The sequence below is a fragment of the Danio aesculapii genome, chromosome 2, assembly GCF_903798145.1.
Source record: "Danio aesculapii chromosome 2, fDanAes4.1, whole genome shotgun sequence".
Lineage (NCBI taxonomy): Eukaryota > Metazoa > Chordata > Actinopteri > Cypriniformes > Danionidae > Danio > Danio aesculapii.
Genome location: NC_079436.1, coordinates 2,975,903 through 2,996,508, shown reverse-complemented (window position 1 = coordinate 2,996,508; position 20,606 = coordinate 2,975,903). Strand labels below are relative to the sequence as shown.

Sequence of the window (20,606 nt, the reverse complement as noted above, 5' to 3'; positions counted from 1 at the left end):
ACTCTCATTCAATTTGTAGGTTCAGGTGAAGATTTCAAAGGTTGTGAAGCACATATTTGGGACATAATTGCTCTATTTTAATGATCTATTTTAGAGATGCACACTTAGGGTATATCTGAATCCGTTTTTACTGTTTTAAGAGTGTAAAAAACGGTCTGCATACCCAGCGCATAATCTAAAAGAGATGTTCTTATTCTCTTAATCAGTTATGGGTGTGTTTTGGGGAGTAATGTGCATTAAACTAATCAGAGTCTCATCTCCCATTCCCTTTAAGAGTGAGTTGGGATCTTGCCAATCAGATTTGTTATTTACATGGCAGACTAAACGGATATTTAGAGCTAATCTGAATCCACTTTTGCTATTTTAAGGATGTGAAAAACAGTCTGCCTATCCAGCGCATAATCTAAAAGAGTTGTCCTTATTCTCTTAATCAGTTATGGGTGTGTTTTTTAAACCAATCAGAGTATCATCTCGTATTCCCTTTAATAATGAGTAAGCGATCTTGCCAATCAGATTTGGTATTTACATAGTAGACTTTGCAAGCGGAAAAAACACTTAAATTGCAAGGAAACGGATCTGCTTGACGTTCACAGAACTAGACAGATTCCATCAAAGCCCCCTGAGGAGAAGAAGCCATAGGTGGAGGTAGCATTTTTTTATATTTATGTAGCAATAATATTCTATTACATTTTAATCCTTAAATATTTCATATTTAAAGATGTTTGTGAGCTGCTGCGCTTCCCTGTGTGTGTAATAAGCAACGTGTACACGCATTGTGGACCACCAAATCACTCTTTCCACCAACGCACTCTTTAAACAGCACTGATATGGTGATTATATCATTATGGGGCATTTTATGACCTTTATTAATAGAAAATATATTCAAAAACTGACCTGGAATATTCTTGGGATTTCATCAGTCTCTGCTCGGTAAACGTCACCTTGTGTGACAGGACGCACATGGAAAAGTTTGCTGTTATGAAAATAAAAATACATACGTTTTAATATAGTAAAAAGAAAAATCACTGAATTTCAAAAACAGGAATGAATGAAATAACCGCTAATATGGATTGGATTGGTTTTTAACAACAGATGGCGCTCTAGGCTAGCTTTTAACTGCAGATGGCACTCTAGACTAGCTTTGTACAGCAGATGGCGCGCTAGGCTACTTTTTGACAGATGGCACTCTAGGCTAGTTTGTATCAGCAGATGGCGCTCTAGGCTAGCTTTTAACAGCAGATGGCGCTCTAGGCTAGTTTTTAACAGCAGATGGCGCTCTAGGCTAGCTTTTAACAGCAGATGGCGCTCTAGGCTAGCTTTTAACAGCAGATGGCGCTCTAGGCTAGCTTTTAACAGCAGATGGCGCTCTAGGCTAGCTTTTGACAACAAATGGCGCTCTAGGCTACTTTTTAACAGACGGAACTCTAGGCTAGCTTTTAACAGCAGATGGTGCTCTAGGCTAGCTTTTAACAGCAGATGGTGCTCTAGGCTAGTTTTTAACAGCAGATGGCGCTCTAGGCTAGTTTTTAACAGCAGATGGCGCTCTAGGCTAGTTTTTAACAGCAGATGGCGCTCTAGGCTACTTTTTAACAGACGGAACTCTAGGCTAGCTTTTAACAGCAGATGGTGCTCTAGGCTACTTTTCAACAGATGGCACTTTAAGCTAGCTTTTAACAGCAGGTGGTGCTCTAGGCTACTCTTCAACAGACGACACTCTAGGCTAGTTTTTAACAGCAGATGGCGCTCTAGGCTAGTTTTTAACAGCAGATGGCGCTCTAGGCTAGTTTTTAACAGCAGATGGCGCTCTAGGCTACTTTTCAACAGACGGCACTCTAGGCTAGTTTTTAACAGCAGATGGCGCTCTAGGCTACTTTTCAACAGACGACACTCTAGGCTAGTTTTTAAACAGCAGACAGCGCTCTAGGCTAGTTTTTAACAGCAGATGGCGCTCCAGGCTAGTTTTTAACTGCAGATGGCGCTCTAGGCTAGTTTTTAACTGCAGATGGCGCTCTAGGCTAGTTTTAAACAGCAGATGGTGCTCTAGGCTAGTTTTTAACAGCAGACAGTGCTCTAGGCTAGTTTTTATGGTTATTGATCAGAATACTTACTCAATATCTAGTACCATTGAGGGATTGGACTGCTCCTTGTCTTGCTCGTCATTGTAAAAGAGGATTTTTTTACTGCTCACCACAACATACTGAAACAAACAAATGCATATATAAATTACAGAAGAGGTAGAAAAGATCAAGAATGTCTAATTTTGTCATGCAAGCCTTACCTGTTTTTTCCAGCCGTATCTTTTAATATTAGCCCTATTAGGTATTGCGAGCCAACCTTCAAGCCTGGATTCTGAAGACAAATAAAATCCATTAAATCCAGAACAAGACAATGAAACAGACATGCACTAAAACACAAACCAAAGTCGTGACACAATCCAAAACAAATGAAATAGCTTTAACTAACATGCGTAAACCAGCTACACTTTAAAGCAACTGCCTCACTGCACACTGGTGTAAGGTCAAAATAAATCCCAAACAAGGGCAGGACTTTCATATTATATTACATAACGAATGAAATGGATGCTGAAAATGAGATGTTCAATACTTCCATGTGTGAATGGGAGAAAACAAAGAGTAAAAAGCCATCAGGCAAAAAAGTATGATTATTTAATAATGCACATGGACCACAACCTGTGTTATAGAAGTAAAAACAATGACACAATTGGGTATAACTTTAATTTAAGATATTCTCACTTTGAATTACCCGTCTATTATGGGCTGTTTATTAGTACTTTATTAGTTATTCTGCATGATCTCTAATCCTATCCAATACCCAAACCCAACTACTACCTTAATAACTATTAATAAGCAGCAAAATAGTAGTTTATTAAAGCAAAAGCCATAACTGCTTGTGTATTAATAGCAAGAATTGTATCATAAATAAAGCGTTAGCAAGAGTTGTATTTTAATTTAGTCTAACATAAACAACCACAGCTAACAGGCTAATAGTTGATGTTGTTTTCTTATAGAATAATGTGCAATTTAGCATTATAAAGCCAGGACTGTTTATCATCTTCACAGGATTATTAGTAATTGGCTCAGTGCAGCAGCAGTGTGTTAAACTGTGCATTTTCTTTTCATCAACTGACAAGGCAAACCTGTAATTGTAACCAAACCATGATGCAATTCAGTTAAAATGTTACTGGTTTGAAAGCACATGTGAAGACAGAAGAACTGGGGTCATGCATGAAGTGTGTGACTGCGTGTGATTCGGCTCATTCGTTCACTAGTGAACATGCAATAAATCAATCAACATACATACATACATACAAACATACATACATACATACAGTCAGACTACCTTTTTTCAGCACTTTATGTAATGCATAAGCATACTTCAGGAAACTAATTTCCGACATTTAATGCAGTTATCTCATTTATTAATCTAACATATTTAAGTTTTTAGTGTTTAAGGGAAATTAAGCGAGAAGTATGACCTACAGTAACATCTGATGGGGCTATAAAAAAAGTTATCTGACAGACACTTGTTTTTAACAGCAGACGGCGCTCTAGGCTAGTGTTTAACAGAAGACGGCGATCTAGGGTAGTGTTTAACAGCAGACGGTGCTCTAGGCTAGTGTTTAACAGCAGACGGTGCTCTAGGCTAGTTTTGAACAGCAGATGAGGCTCTAGGCTAGTGTTTAACAGCAGACGGCGCTCTGGGCTAGTTATTAACAGCAGACAGCGCTCTGGGCTAGTGTTTAACAGCAGACGGCGCTCTGGGCTAGTGTTTAACAGCAGACGGCGCTCTGGGCTAGTGTTTAACAGCAGACGGCGCTCTAGGTTAGTGTTTAACAGCAGACGGCGCTCTAGGCTAGTTTTTAACAGCAGACGGCGCTCTAGGTTAGTGTTTAACAGCAGACGGCGCTCAAGGTTAGTTTTAAACAGCAGATGGTGCTCTAGGCTAGTGTTTAACAGCAGACGGCGCTCAAGGTTAGTTTTTAACAGCAGATGGTGCTCTAGGCTAGTGTTTAACAGCAGACGGCGCTCTAGGTTAGTTTTAAACAGCAGATGGTGCTCTAGGCTAGTGTTTAACAGCAGACGGCGCTCTAGGTTAGTTTTAAACAGCAGACGGTGCTCTAGGCTAGTGTTTAACAGCAGGTGGCGCTCTAGGCTAGTTTTGAACAGCAGATGGTGCATTAGGCTAGTTTTGAACAGCAGATGGCGCTCTAGGATAATTTTTAACTGCAGATGGCGCTCTAGGCTAGTTTTGAACAGCAGATGGAGCTCTAGGATAATTTTTAACTGCAGATGGCGCTCTAGGCTAGTGTTGGTTTCTCAAAAACAACCAATTTTTTATATAAACGGCAAATTTTGCTTAAGTTTGCACCACTCTTTTTATAAATGGATGATTGTGGAATATCCTGCTGTTTTACTGTTTAACCTACATGTTTTCATTAAAATACACACTACAAGTGATGAGTGGTCTTATTTTACTTTACTGGATCTGCAAGTTAAGATTAGTGCATAAACAATGGTATGAACCATTATGGGCTGGGTCGAATTTAGATTTATAATAACTTACTATTTTATTATTACACAACTGTTTATTATTATTTAAGCTATGGATTAGTGTGAACTTAGAGTACTGTTTAACAGCTGACGAGGCTCTAGGCTAGTGTTCAACAGCAGACTGCGCTCTAGTCTAGTTTTTAACAGCCGACGGTGCTGTACCAAGGCTTTAAAGCTACACATGCACACACACTCACGCTAAAAAGTGACTAAACTTAAAACACATCTGAAAGGTGCTCAGAGTAGGCGTTAGTATAGACATTTTTCACTCAGTTTAGCAGTTCAGCACTGTTTCTTTACACTAATTCAACATTGCTCTTTATCAGTATAAACACTCTGAGTAGCTTATTTGAGGCATCAGCAAAACCATAAAGCTGTGTCCATTAAACAAAACAGAAAGTAGTGAGAAGAGACAAACTGCCACCCAGGAGCACAATCCAGGCATAAGGGGATCCCGATCTTAAAGTTACTCACAGAGGGAAAAGAATAGAAGATACAAAGACAAGGAGAGCAAGAAGAAGTGACTATACATGAGGGAAAAACAAGAGATGAGAGAGAGAGAGGTCTTTAAACACAAATAATGGCAGTCCATGACTAAACACATCATATGCTATAATTTATTACATACACACCTGATAAAAAAAAAAACATCCTAACAAAAATACAGTGATCATGGAATTTATTAAAGCATGGCAAATAAATCATTCAAGAAATCAATTCTGCTTCGATTCTGAGATTTTCAAAATGCATATTCTCTCTTGAATAGATTCTGAGCTTAGACTTTAACAGCAGACGGTGCTCCAGGCTAGTTTTTGACAGCTAATGGCACACTAGGCTAATTTTTTAACAGCAGACGGTGCTCTATGCTATAATTTAACAGCAGACAGTGCTCTGGGTTAGTTTTTAAACAGCAGACGGCGCTCTAGGCTTGTTTTTAAACAGCAGACAGCGCTCTAGGCTTGTTTTTAAACAGCAGACAGCGCTCTAGGCTAGTTTTTAAACAGCAGATGGTGCTCTAGGCTAGTTTTTAAACAGCAGACGGTGCTCTAGGCTAGTTTTTAAACAGCAGATGGCCCTCTAGGCTAGTTTTTAAACAGCAGACGGCGCTTTACGCTAGATTTTAAACAGCAGACGGTGCTCTAGGCTACATTTTAACAGTAGATAGCGCTCTAGACTAGTTTTTAAATAGCAGACGGCGCTCTAGGCTAGTTTTTAAACAGCAGACGGTGCTCTATGCTATAATTTAACAGCAGACAGTGCTCTGGGTTAGTTTTTAAACAGCAGACAGCGCTCTAGGCTAGTTTTTAAACAGCAGACGGTGCTCTAGGCTAGTTTTTAAACAGCAGATGGTGCTCTAGGCTAGTTTTTAAACAGCAGACGGCGCTCTAGGCTAGTTTTTAAACAGCAGACGGCGCTCTAGGCTAGGTTTTTAAACAGCAGATGGCGCTCTAGGCTAGTTTTTAACAGTAGATGGCCCTCTAGGCTAGTTTTTAAACAGCAGACGGCGCTCTAGGCTAGTTTTTAAACAGCAGACGGTGCTCTAGGCTACATTTTAACAGTATATAGCGCTCTAGGCTAGTTTTTAAACAGCAGACGGTGCTCTAGGCTACATTTTAACAGTATATAGCGCTCTAGGCTAGTTTTTAAACAGCAGACGGTGCTCTAGGTTAGTTTTTAAACAGCAGACGGCGCTCTAGGCTAGTTTTTAAACAGCAGACGGTGCTCTAGGCTAGTTTTTAAACAGCAGACGGCGCTCTAGGCTAGATTTTAACAGTAGACAGCGCTCTAGGCTAGTTTTTAAACAGCAGACGGCGCTCTAGGCTAGTTTTTAAACAGCAGACGGTGCTCTAGGCTAGTTTTTAACAGTAGATGGCGCTCTAGGCTAGTTTTTAAACAGCAGACGGCGCTCTAGGCTAGTTTTTAAACAGCAGACTGCGCTCTAGGCTAGTTTTTAAACAGCAGACAGCGCTCTATGCTAGTTTTTAAACAGCAGTTGGCGCTCTAGTCTAGTTTTTAAACAGCAGACGGCGCTCTAGGCTAGTTTTTAACAGTAGATGGCGCTCTAGGCTAGTTTTTAAACAGCAGACGGCGCTCTAGGCTAGTTTTTAAACAGCAGACGGTGCTCTAGGCTAGTTTTTAAACAGCAGATGGTGCTCTAGTCTAGTTTTTAAACAGCAGACGGCGCTCTAGGCTAGGCTGGTTTTCAAACAGCAGATGGTGCTCTAGGCTAGTTTTTAAACAGCAGACGGCATTGTAGGCTAGTTTTTAAGAGCAAAATGCATTTTGTAAAATCTCAATCTATTTCACGCCGCAGCTATAGAGTATACAATGATTTTGATATTTAGAAAAACATTTCAAAGAATCGCTTCTACCAAAATAATTTTTTAAATACATTTTTCAAGAAATAGAAATTAAATAGTAATTTTTACTTTTTTTTACTCTTTTACTTTCAGTTTCAAACTCTTCATGACAACATTTCACCAGTGATTTTTACATTTAAATTGGCAGAATTTGCTTTCAGCTCTGCAGTCTACAGAACAACACGGATGCCCTTTTCTTAAAGCTCTCCAAACTTCTTTCAAGAAATGACAGAAATCTGAAATCTAACATTTTGAGCAGCTCTGGATGAGAGAATAGGTTTATGACACATTCACAGCATGCAAAATGAGAAACTGGTCAGTGATAAGGGTGAATTAAATTTCTCTTTCCTTAAAGGGATAGTTCACCCAAAATTCTGTATCATTTTCGCTCCCTCAATTTAGTTCAAATGTTTATGATTTTTTTTATTATGCTGAACACAAAAGAAGATATTTTGAAGCATGCCAGAAACCTGTAACCACTGACTTCCATAGTATTTGTTTTTGTACGATGGAAGTCAATAGTTACAGGTATCCAGCTTTCTTCAAAATACCTTCTTTTGTGTTCAATAGAAGAAACTAAAAGGTTTGAAACCACTTGATGGAGAGTAAATACATAGTAATGTTTCATTTTAGGAGAACTATCCCTTTAATTTCTCTACATTTATCAGCCAGAAATACTCTTGAAGGTTAGTGAAGGTGTCCTTACCAGCGATGTTGCTGTCCAGCTCGTCCGTCTGCAGGCTGGTGACGCTGGAATTGTCCACACGGAGCTGCAAGTCATTTAGTTTCTCTCTGAGCTGCTCGATGTCACTCTCCTTGCTGTCCAGCTGCATCTGCAGCTCATTGCGATACGTGCACTCCTCTGCCAATTGCTGCAAACACAGACAACAGCATTAACCGTCAGAAAACTACAGATCACACAGTAATTAAGGTCATCAGATCAGACTTTTCTGTCAGTACCAAGGACCCGGTGCAAGCAAAAAGGGGATCAGGCTTTCACTGTTATCCTAGAATAAGCTTCCACCTAACATTAGACACTTTAAAACTAGCAGATCTTAGATACAAAAAAGCTAGTCCATGCTTTTATGAGCTCTAGATTAGATTACTGTAATGCTCTCTTGGCTGACTGCCCAGCATCCTCTATTAATAAACATCAGTCAGTGCAAAATGCAGCTGCCAGAGTTCTTACTAGGTCAAGAAAATATGATCATATCACCCCAATTTTATCCTCCTTACACTGGCTGCCTGTTAAGTTTCGTATTGATTTTGAAATATTGCTTCTTACCTATGAAGCTTTAAATAATCTAGCTCCTGTTTATCTAACCAATCTTCTGTCTCGCTACAATCCAACCCGCTCTTTAAGATCTCAAAACTCAGGGCTTCTGGTAGTACCCAGAATAGCAAAGTCTACTAAAGGAGGTCGAGCTCCATGAACTTGCCGCCTGCATCTCGTTGAGCTCTTTCTGGTACTTGATGGCCATGTGGTTGAACTTCTCCTTCTCCTGGTTGAGCTCCAGCTGGAGTTTGCGGTTCTCCTTCTCCTTCTTGCGGAGGTCGGTGGTGCTGCCTCGCTTCTTCTGGTCCTTCATGTCCTTACGGTTCATAATCTCCGCCAGCTTATTCACCGCCTGCAGAGACATGTAGAAGAGTGAAGATGGAGAACAACTAAAAAGAGTTTTGTTGTCTTAATAAACATATTTTAGATAAATATTACCAAAAATAGCCTAATAGAGACCTACAAAATTGATTAGGGCTTTGATCAAGTCATTTGCATAAAAATAGAACGAAAAGCATATATAAATACGACAGAGCAAAAATAAAAGTGAAATAAAGAGTGCGTTATGGTTTTCTGACGAGTTTAACAGTATTCAAGTGCAGAAATTGACCAATCAAACGTAAAATAGCATGATCCTCATTGTATAAACATTAAAAATGAAAATTTTTAATAATATCTTTAACCTTTAATCTTTAAGAAAAGATCTAATCCTGCGATGTGATTATTGCGGATACACACATTGTGATATCGATGCTCAAACCATATATTGTTCAGCCCTACAATAATATGTGAATATATAATAAAATATACGTACATACATTTAAATATCAATGCAAAAAAAACATTTTGTATATTTTTGTTTTTATGCATGTTTGTATTACACATACCTATTAAATGCATATAAAACACACATCTTATGTCTAAACAAACTTTTTTTTTGGATGTGATTAATCAAAATTCATCTTAGCCCATCACTAATTAAATTCAAGCATTTTCAAGTATTTCCAGCACCCGTATGAACCCTGTTTTTGTCTGTTGTTACACCCCTAGAAAATATTCTGCATTTACACATACTACGTATAATATATTTTCCTGTGCGTGCACTACTGATATTTGAAGTCAATGTTAATGATGGTTATACCTGGGTCTTCAGAGTTCGTTCAATATTAAGCGCCTTCTCGTAATTTGCCTTTATTGAGTTTGTCAGCTCCTCTCTCTCTGCTGCAAACTCTGCAGGAAGACAGAAGAAACGAGAGGATTAGGCATGAAGGAGACTGTGAGATGTCAGGACTGGAAGAAAGGAAAGAAGGAGATGGATGGATGGATGGATGGATGGATGGATGGATAGATGGATAGATAGATAGATAGATGGACGGATAGATAGATGGACGGATAGATAGATGGACGGATAGATAGATGGACGGATAGATAGATGGATGGATAGATAGATAGATAGATAGATAGATAGATAGATAGATAGATAGATAGATAGATAGATAGATAGATAGATAGATAGATAGATAGATAGATAGATAGATAGATAGATAGATAGATAGATAGATAGATAGATAGATAGACAGACAGATAGATAGATAGATGGATAGCTAGATAGATGGACGGATAGATAGATGGACGGATGGATAGATAGATAGATAGATAGATAGAAAGATAGATAGATAGATAGATAGATAGATAGATAGATAGATAGATAGATAGATAGATAGATAGATAGATAGATAGATAGATAGATAGATAGATAGATGAATAGATAGAACAACGAATAGATGGATTGACAGATAGATAAATAGACAGATAGATAGATAGACAGATAGATAGATGGATAGATAGATAGATGGACGGATAGATAGATGGACGGATAGATAGATGGACGGATAGATAGATAGATAGATAGATAGATAGATAGATAGATAGATAGATAGATAGATAGATAGATAGATAGATAGATAGATAGATAGATAGATAGATAGATAGATAGATAGATAGATAGATAGATAGATAGATAGATAGATAGAACGACGGACAGATGGATAGACAAGATAGACAGATAGATAGAACGACAGATAGCCAGAATAACGGATACAGAGATACACAGACAGATTGACAGACAGATAGAACGAGGAACAGACAGACAGACAGATTACCTTGTTCTTGAGTTTGGATTCTCTCGTTAAATTCCGTCTTCTCCTTACTGAGGATCTCCACGTCTTTGGTAAGGGTTTTATTGGAATCCTCAAGCTGAGCAAAAAGGCATCACAGCACAATTAAAAGCCAATATCAAATAATCAAATATCAGACATTAATTACAAAGGAACATAGAAGAGCAGCATCTGGATGATTCAGTAACTGGAGATAGTTGATAGTTAATGGTTTCTAAACAAGAAATCATTTACACTAACGTATTAAAAACACATTTAAAATTAACATTAATTTTTTATTTATTTAAATGTTGCACAATTAGGAAAATGTCTAGAAAATAATATTTAGAAGTTACGTTATTTTTAAACAATTCACAAATCACAATAGATTTTTGTATTATTATGATTTTAACTTTTATGAAACACATTTCTTACAGAAAATAATTTAATATTATGGCCTATAAGTTTGTTTGATCCATGACAATGAATGACAAATAAAAAAATAGTGCCATTAATGAGATTAAATCATATATATATATATATATATATATATATATATATATATATATATATATATATATATATATATATATATATATATATATATATATATATAGACGATACACATGAAATAATCAGATTGAGCTAAAGATTCTGCACAGACCTGTGAGATGGTGGAGTCTTTCTCAGAGATCTCCTGTTTGTACCGTGACGTGGCCTTCTTGTACTCCTGCGAGAGCTCGAAATACTGCTCCTCCTGCAGCGCTCGGGCCAGCTGCTCTGACTCAGCTTTGGTCATGGTGAGGTCCAGCTGAGCCGACAGAGAATCCCTGCAGACAAAACAATCCAATCCAATCTAATACATCACATAAGGTGTTTCACTAACAATCCTAGTCCAAATGTTGGTGCTTTAGGCTAGTGTTTAACAGCAGACGGTGCTCTAGGCTAGTTTTTAACAGCCGATGGCGCTCTAGGCTAGTGTTTAACAGCCGACGGTGCTCTAGGCTAGTTCTTAATAGCAGAAGGCGCTCTAGGCTAGTGTTTAACAGCAGATGGCGCTCTAGGCTAGTGTTTAACAGCAGATGGCGCTCTAGGCTAGTGTTTAACAGCCGACGGTGCTCTAGGCTAGTGTTTAACAGCAGACGGCGTTCTAGGCTAGTGTTTAACAGCCGACGACGCTCTAGACTAATATTTAAAAGCAGACGGCGCTCTAGGCTATTTTTTAACAGCAGATGGCACTCTAGGCTAGTGTTTAACAGCCGACTGTGCTCTAGGCTAGTGTTTAACAGCAGACGGTGCTCTAGACTAGTGTTTAACAGCCGACGGCGCTCTAGACTAAAGTTTAACAGCAGAAGGCACTCTAGGCTAGTGTTTAAAAGCAGACGGCACTCTAGGCTAGTGTTTAACAGCCGACGGCGCTCTAGTCTTGTTATTAACAGCAGATGGCGCTCTAGGCTAGTGTTTAACAGCCAACGGTGCTCTAGGCTAGTGTTTAACAGCAGACGGCACTCTAGGCTAGTGTTTAACAGCAGACGGCGCTCTAGTCTTGTTATTAACAGCAGATGGCGCTCTAGGCTAGTGTTTAACAGCCGACGGTGCTCTAGGCTAGTGTTTAACAGCAGACGGCGCTCTAGACTAATATTTAAAAGCAGACGGCGCTCTAGGCTATTTTTTAACAGCAGATGGCACTCTAGGCTAGTGTTTAACAGCCGACTGTGCTCTAGGCTAGTGTTTAACAGCAGACGGTGCTCTAGACTAGTGTTTAACAGCCGACGGCGCTCTAGACTAGTGTTTAACAGCAGAAGGCGCTCTAGGCTAGTGTTTAAAAGCAGACGGCACTCTAGGCTAGTGTTTAACAGCAGACGGCGCTCTAGTCTTGTTATTAACAGCAGACGGCGCTCTAGGCTAGTTTTTAACAGCAGATGGCGCTCTAGGCTAGTGTTTAACAGCAGACGGTGATCTAGGCTTGTTATTAACAGCAGACGGCGCTCTAGGCTAGTTTTTAACAGCAGATGGCGCTCTAGGCTAGTGTTTAACAGCAGACGGTGATCTAGGCTTGTTATTAACAGCAGACGGCGCTCTAGGCTAGTTTTTAACAGCAGACGGCGCTCTAGGCTAGTGTTTAACAGCAGAAAGTGCTCTAGGCTTGTTATTACCAGCAGACGGCGCTCTAGGCTAGTTTTTAAAAGCAGATGGCGCTCTGGGCTAGTTTTTAACAGCAGATGGCGCTCTAGGCTACTTTTTAACAGATGGCGCTCTAGGCTAGTTTTTAACAGAAGATGGCGCTCTAGGCTAGTTTTTAACAGCAGATGGCGCTCTAGGCTAGTTTTTAACAGCAGACGGCGCTCTAGGCTAGTTTTTAACAGCAGATGGCGCTCTAGGCTAGTTTTTAACAGCAGACGGCGCTCTAGGCTAGTTTTTAACAGCAGACGGCGCTCTAGGAGAGTATTAAATTGAAAAATTCTTAAATCAAGCAACATTTTCTAGACGATCAAAAAATATCTTTGATTTCAGATAAAGTTTGTCAAAATTAAGTGCGTTTTCCCTTAAAACAAGCTAAATAATCTGCCAATGGGGTAATTAAACTAATCTTGTTTTTGATTTTAAATAACATTATCTTGCGTCACTTTTTAAAAAACGTTTTACTCTGTTACATTAGTGATGAAGTTTGATGGTAACAGAGTTGACGATTATTGACTTTTTCAACTAAAAGCACATGACGCTAATCAAATCTTTTTGCAAATGCAGCTTAATGACTGGCGATTTACTTCTCTGAGTTCAAATCCTGGACTTTTTTGACAGCCTCTTGATTTTGTCGATTCTTCTCCTCGATCTCCTCCTTTAGCTCCTTCACCTGAGTTTTATAAAGTGTCTGAAAACAAAGAAGGAAACAAATGTCTTGAGTAAAGAGTCTAAACTAAAAAAATGCATCCAAATGGGAAAAAACTATGTTTTAAAAAATAACCAATGATAACCAGAGTTCTCTGCATAATCTATGGTGGCTGAGAGAGATCAAATGCGCTAAAACAAACTGAGAAAACATCTTTGATTTGAAAACACACTCGTACACAAATTCTCACAACACATGCAAATATAGAAAGTCACTACAAATAGCACAAACCACAATAAAAATGTGTCAGGTGACCTCAAAAATTTATCAATCAACATTTTTTTTACATCCTGGTGGTACGATTCCTTCTTTGTTTATTCATAGTAGGGTTGCACAATTAAAAAAATGAATATTGCATTCTAAATACCGATCACAATACAAAAAACTCCGCAGGAATATTTACAACGTACACATGAAAGGGTTCATATCTAAACTTATATTAACATCTTTTTATTTAATTATTTTAGGGGTTTTCACCTTTATTGGGATGGGACAGTGGACATTTAACAGACAAGAAAGTGTGGGGAGCAGAGATGGGCAAAGAATCTAGAGTCGGGAATCGAACTCGGGTCTCCATGAGCACCTTGATGCTATATGCCGATTCGCTAACCACTAGGCTATTGGCACAGACTATGAACATAATTTTAAGCTAATTTAATTTGTGACCACAGAAAAACAGCAGAATGCAGTTATATTTCATTTATATACAATTATACAATTATACAATATATTATATTAATTTTATACAACACAGAATGAAAGTTAAGACCAATTTAATGGTACAGAATTTGCAAAAAAAAAAGGCGCAACACAACTAATGGCCATCCTTAACACTGTTAATTATACATATAAAGCATGAAAAAATAATAGTAAAAAAACACTAAAAATCCCACATCAGTTCCACCAAACTGCATTAACAACACTAACATAACATCATTTTTCAATGTCAATAACTTATGCATATTCAAATTATTCTACATATTACCTATATCAGGGGTTCTCAAACTCGGTCCTGGAGGGCCGGTGTCCTGCACATTTTAGCTCCAACTTGCCTCAACACCCCTGCAAGGATGTTTCAAGAAGCCTAGTAAGGGCTTGATTAGCTAGCCCAGGTGTGTCTGATTGGGGTTGGAGCTCAAATCTGCAGGACACCAGACTCCTGGCCGATATATTATTCCGAAGGTCATGATTCGCACTTATTAAATAATTATTTAGTATAGCTTTATTTTACATTCTTAGGGGATACAAAACACAGACGTTTCGGCACAATGCCTTCCTCAGTTCATAACACAATCCTCTCACTCCACCCTTTCATCCCACAGTCAATCACATTACGTCGTTGGTTAGACCAGTGTTTCCCAACCCTGTTCCTGAAGGCACACCAACAGTACGCATTTTTAACCTCTCCCTATTAAAACACACCTGAATCAACTCAGCAGAACATTAGAAAAGACCACAAAACCTGACACGAATGGGTCAGATAAGGGAGACATACAAAATATGTACTGTTGGTGTGCCTCCAGGAACAGGGTTGGGAAACACTGAGTTACACGACCACTCAATAGTTAAAAACAATTTCATTTTCGTTTCAATATACTGTTATTAACCACACAAGAGATATTTACTTCACCTTTAAAAGCATCATCTCCACTGCACAGGAAAATAACATATCAACTATCATCATTCACTTGTTCATGTCTACATCAATGCAATGAAATTACGACAGTCCAAAACATTAAAAAATACATTTTCATCTTATTATTTGTATCATTTCATACTCAGAATCCACGATTCACACTATTATAGATAAACAACAAACCATTAAAGAAACACAAGGTCTAATTCCTCATTTATTCCTCTTGGTGTAAGTGATTTTAATGTATGAATCCAGAACGCTTGTCATTGTAATACTCTTTTATTCAGATTACCTCCTGTAATGTGACTTAAATACTTCCTCAATTCCTATACATTCTAGTTGTTGTGCCGAAACGTGTGTTTTGCATCCACTAAGAATGTAAAATAAAGCTATACAAAGTATTTATTTAATAAGTGCGAATCATGACCTTCTGAATATTATTATTAACTAGATTAACACACCAAAAAAAAACGTAAAAACCGTGAGCGCGCAGTGCAAACCTCATTACTATATATATTACTCAACCAAGGACTAGAAACGGACTTTGGTTGCACCCATGTTGTTCTGTGTGATGATAAACAAACAGATTTAAGCAGATTTCAAAACAGTTTCTAAATGTCTTTATGGTGTCGATTCGATTGCATTTTTAAGACCTTTGAAGCGACTCATTAAGGCCTTATTTTTATACTATGAGATTTTTAAGACTTCAGGCTGTTTAAGGATCCATGGACACCCTGTTTAAAACGAACGAAAGAAAACAAAAACTCGACTAAGTACCATAGAGCAGCGTCTGAAATATCCATCCGCTCATAATGAAACGCTGATACCAAAGGCGGTCATCGAAATAACTCTGCTACAGCGGGGTCTCAGAACAGCCTGGCACACTATTGTTCCTCAAACATCTGTTTCTGACTGACAGCTTACACACTGCGTGGTTTCCGTCTGCTTGTTTTGAGCCGCAAGTCATTTATTGCTTTGGGAAGGAAGAAAGAAACCACGGCAGCATCTCCTCCTCTTTCCATTTCATGTTGACATGCTGCAGGCTTGACTTTTTTATTAGACACACTGATATAAACACAACTTTCAGTATAAAATGGGTTTTTTTCAGGAGAATTTCATTATTATTTAATTACGCAAGACCTAGAACACAATACTTCAGCGATTTAAAAGCATTTAGGCTTGTCAGTACACATAAAATCAAAAACATTGCTTGTTTTGTGGTGAACAATTAATCTGCGCATGTCATTAAGAACAAAACAATTAGCTTTCCCTTATAATCTGAAATTAAAATCTGAAAATGCTCTTGTTTGTTTTTAGTTTAAAGCCGTGGTCAGACTGCACTTTTCTCCCCATAGACTTCCATTCATACGCGCGAGAATGCGTCAGACTGGAAACACAAACTCGTGCGACAAATTTCGCAGTTCGCTGCATTGGAAAGTTCAAGCTTGGTGAACTCTGACCTGCGAGATCACATCACATGATTGCGTGAGACCAATCGAAGATCAAAACATGATCTCTCTGAACAGAAATTTAAAACATGGACCAATCGCTCGCTTTTATAATGTCTAATCCATACCTGTCAACATTGGGATCTGAAAATAAGGGATATGCCCACCATAATAAGGGATTCCCCTGGTGGTATGGCGGTATGGGTTGCGTATAAGGAGGCTCGGCTCTTTAATGCTTATTTGCCACCCTTCAGAGAAAGACAGGAAAAACTTTTACGGGATGATAGCGGATAGAACTGTAAAATACGGGAAAATCCAAGGAAAAACGAGAGGGTTGACTGGTATGGTCTAATCATCTTGTTTAACCCCGCCCCTTTTCACAGCGCCGTACAACAGAATTTCGCACGCACAAACTCTTATATGACCACAACAAAATTCTGAGAATAGGTCTGTCTGAGGTATTGGGCGGGGCTAACATACTTAACCACGCCCCTCCAGCTGTCAGTCAACAAACAGAAATGGTGAGCAGGAGGAGTTTGTTAGGTTGTAATATCTCCCCATAAACCCTTTTCCAGATATTGCTGAATGAAAGGCCTACTTTTCTACATCCAATCAGCTCGCAGTAGGAAAAAACAAGCCACGCCCACCGTTTTCTCATTTAATAGTCCATTTGTCTAAGAACTGCGTCACAATACAAAAAAAGGGTTGCAGTTTCCGGTTGATGTAGAGTTTTTGTTTTGTTAAATTGAATCTGTGTTCTGAATTTTTACAGGATGTTTTTAAAGTACAAAAAGTGTGTCAAAAAGCAATGAAAATCTGATTCTCAATTGATGACCCCTTTCAGAGTGGAAAAAAGAGTGTGTGTGTGTGTGTGTGTGTGTGTGTGTGTGTGTGTGTGTGTGTGTGTGTGTGTGTGTGTGTTTGTGTCATCACTGTGTGATACTCACTGAGAAATACTGCTCAGCCTCCAGCTGGTCCTGAAGTTCCCTCATCTGACCCTCGTTTCCCCTGTACTGCCTGAGGAGAAACATTTCAGTCAATCACTTCAGCATCATGAACAATATTCAACCAAACTCAAACAAGTCCATAAATTAACCTGTTCAAAAATGAACACAAAACACTAATATTACATACTCTAATCTAGGGCTCACAGTATATACAGTTGTAGTCAGTATTATCAGCCCCTCTGTTTAATTCTTTCTCCATTTTCTGTTTAACAGAAATAACTTTTTGTTCAACTTATTTCTAATCATAATAGTGTTAATAACTCATTTCTAATAACTTATTTCTTTTATCTTTGTCATGATGACAGTAAATAATATTAGACTAGATATTCTACAAGACACTAGTATTCAGCTTAAAGTGACATTTAAAGGCTTAACTAGGTTAATTAGGGTAAAGTTAGGGTAATTAGGCAAGTCATTGTATAACAGTGGTTTGTTCTGTAGACTATCCAAAACTAATATTGCTTAAGGGGGCTAATAATATTGACCTTAAAATGGCTTTAAAAAATTAAAAACAGCTTTTATTCTAGCAGAAATGAAATAATTAAGACTTTAAAAAAATATACTGTAATATTACTGTAAAAATGCCTTGCTCTGTTAAACATCATTTGGGAAATATTTGACAAAGAAACAAAAATACACAGGACAGTTTTCAACTGTAAATAGCAAGCCACTAAAAGCTCAGGGTCCTGTATATTATGAATAAATAGGCTAATTTTTACTAGCCAGTTGGTCATTTTTACCAACAGCGATTAGACTGTATAATCAATGCCACATCAGATGATATACGTAGATTTTAATGTACAGATTTAGACTAGTGTGGATACTTGAAACTAAGAGATGCAGTTTGTAATGCAGTTTTTTTAGTATTTATTTATTGTACACTAGAAATGTCTGTAAATTAGCAGTTTTCCATATTTTGTGATTTTAAATTGCATTATGGGAGCTTGATCTTTCTTCCAACAACATTTAACCTTGAAAAGTTCAAAAACTGACTTTTATGAGCATTTTTAATAGTTTGCAATGCTGTATTGTCTGTGTTGTTGTATATTACGCTCCAAAAACCTGGTAATAATCTACCGGTATATATTTCTGTTATTTCACACTCTTATTTCTCTATACATCATTTCTTTCATATGATTTCAAACTACTAAAAGGTCACTAAAACTCACTTTGTTAAACTGTAGAGTTTAACTCTCAACATCAAAAGTCGACAGAGCAGAGATCAACATCCCATAATGCAATTCACAACCGTAAATAAACGAAAAACACTTGTGAATGTGTTTTACAGTGTATACCGCAGGGGTCTCAAACTCCAGGCCCGTGGGCCATTTGAAATATTCAAGGGTCATTTGATTCTAATTAGTTTTATACCGCCTGTATTGTGTTGTACAAACACCTCTGCATGGCGAACACGTTATGATGGTGGTGTAAATATTATAATTTTGCTAATATTCCATTCAAATAGTGTCATTTAATAGATTTCCCTCATATGCATATTAAGATTTGTATAAAAAATGTGCATTAATAAAATTTGACTGCTGGCTAAATTGAACACGTTAAAGTAACATTGAATATATACACCCGTATATGAGACCTGTGGTATATGGTGAGCTTTACTGTGACGTGATCCCCCTTTGGGATTAATAAAGTCTTAACCAACTGACTGACTAATGATATTACAGCATGTAGACCTTAAACTGCTGAACATGACGACGTGAGGTATTATGAGCGGTCTAACAGAAGGCAAGGATTAACTGGTGTGGTCGGACGGAGGCTAATCCTTAATCCACTCATGTAAATATTGGCAGCCGACAGTTTAGGTCAGCTTTAAGCGTAATCTGCAATAATAGCTTTTTTTCTGCAATAGCAAAGCGCTTCAGTAATGCAATAGCTGCTGGAAGTCAGAGCTAGAGAAGTGAGGTTATATGGGAGCTCCAAAAGCACCAATAATCCTAAACCATGACAATCTGCACAGAATTTGGTAAAAATAAATAATAATAATAATAATAATAATAATAATAATAATAATAAAAAAAGTTGGATTTATGAGGAATGATTTTGAGAATAACTAAAAACTAACCACATGGAATAAAAAAATAATCACTTTTCAGCTTATATTTATGAAGGTTGACAATGAAAATCCAGTTAGATCCACTCGTTTGGTAAACAAAGTCTCTCATATATTATCTATATATATTATATAGACAATATATGAGAGACTTAGATAATATATGAGAGACTGTTTACCAAACGAGTGGATCTAATTGGATTTTCATTGTCAACCTTAATAAATCCTTATATTTTACATATATATATATATATATATATATATATATATATATATATAGTTAAAGCCAAAACTTTGTGGTGACTCTTCACTTTGGGGCTGAGGATTGAAGTGTGTTCTAATAATAATAATAATAATAATAATGCATTTTATTTAAGGCGCCTTTCATGACACTCAAGGTCACCGTACAGAGCAGCTAGAACAATCAGTTCAAATAAAAACACAATAAAATCAATAAAATACAATACAAACTTTTTTTTTTTAATGCAGTGGGGTTAAAGAGAATAAGCTGGTCTAGACAGATGTGTTTTGAGTTTGGATTTAAATTGTGAAAGAGAGTCTAAATTACGGAGATCAGGAGGAAGTGAATTCCAAAGCTGAGGAGCAGAGTGGCTGATGGCTCTGTTACCCATGGTGACAAGGCGGACAGAGGGAACAGTGAGGTGAATGGAAGAAGAAGACCTAAGTGTTGGAGAAGGTGTGGCGATATGAACAAGATCAGCAAGGTATGGAGGAGCGAGATTGTGGATGGCTTTAAAAGTGAGAAGAAGTATTTTATAATTAATTCTAAAAGATATGGGAAGCCAGTGATGCTGCTGTAGAATGGGTGTGATGTGGCAGATAGAGGGTTTTTTTGTGATCATACGGGCTGCAGCGTTTTATACCAGTTGTAATTTATGAAGAGTTTTTTTAGGGGAGGCCAAACAGAAGGGAATTAGAGTAATCTAAACGGGATGTGACTAAACTATGAACAAGAATGGCAGCTGAATGAGATGTGAGGGAAGGACGTAAACCATTTATATTTCGAAGGTGGAAATAAGCGGATCGGGTGACATTATTAACATGTGCAGTGAATGAAAGGGTGCTGTCGAAAGGGTGCTTCTCCACATTTATCTTTTTTATTAGCTCTAATTCACTATTATTTACCAAATTTTAATCTTCCTTGTTACACCTTTTAAATAAAAACTCCTAGAC

The 20,606-nt window shown here is 37.8% G+C and overlaps 1 protein-coding gene across 2 annotated transcripts in view; it reads right to left on the bottom strand.

Annotated features, from left to right (window-relative positions):
- Positions 1-20,606, bottom strand: part of rock1 (Rho-associated, coiled-coil containing protein kinase 1) — a 95,912-nt gene that overhangs the window by 8,179 nt on the left and 67,127 nt on the right. For both annotated transcript variants that reach the window (XM_056470842.1, XM_056470835.1), the window contains exons 21-30: positions 17,285-17,354; positions 13,132-13,235; positions 11,028-11,193; positions 10,370-10,463; positions 9,349-9,437; positions 8,371-8,559; positions 7,638-7,803; positions 2,279-2,349; positions 2,109-2,197; positions 895-973 (exon numbers count right to left, since the gene is read on the bottom strand). In XM_056470842.1, coding sequence (XP_056326817.1) covers positions 895-973; positions 2,109-2,197; positions 2,279-2,349; positions 7,638-7,803; positions 8,371-8,559; positions 9,349-9,437; positions 10,370-10,463; positions 11,028-11,193; positions 13,132-13,235; positions 17,285-17,354 — 1,117 coding nt within the window. The remainder of the gene's footprint in view (positions 1-894; positions 974-2,108; positions 2,198-2,278; positions 2,350-7,637; positions 7,804-8,370; positions 8,560-9,348; positions 9,438-10,369; positions 10,464-11,027; positions 11,194-13,131; positions 13,236-17,284; positions 17,355-20,606) is intronic.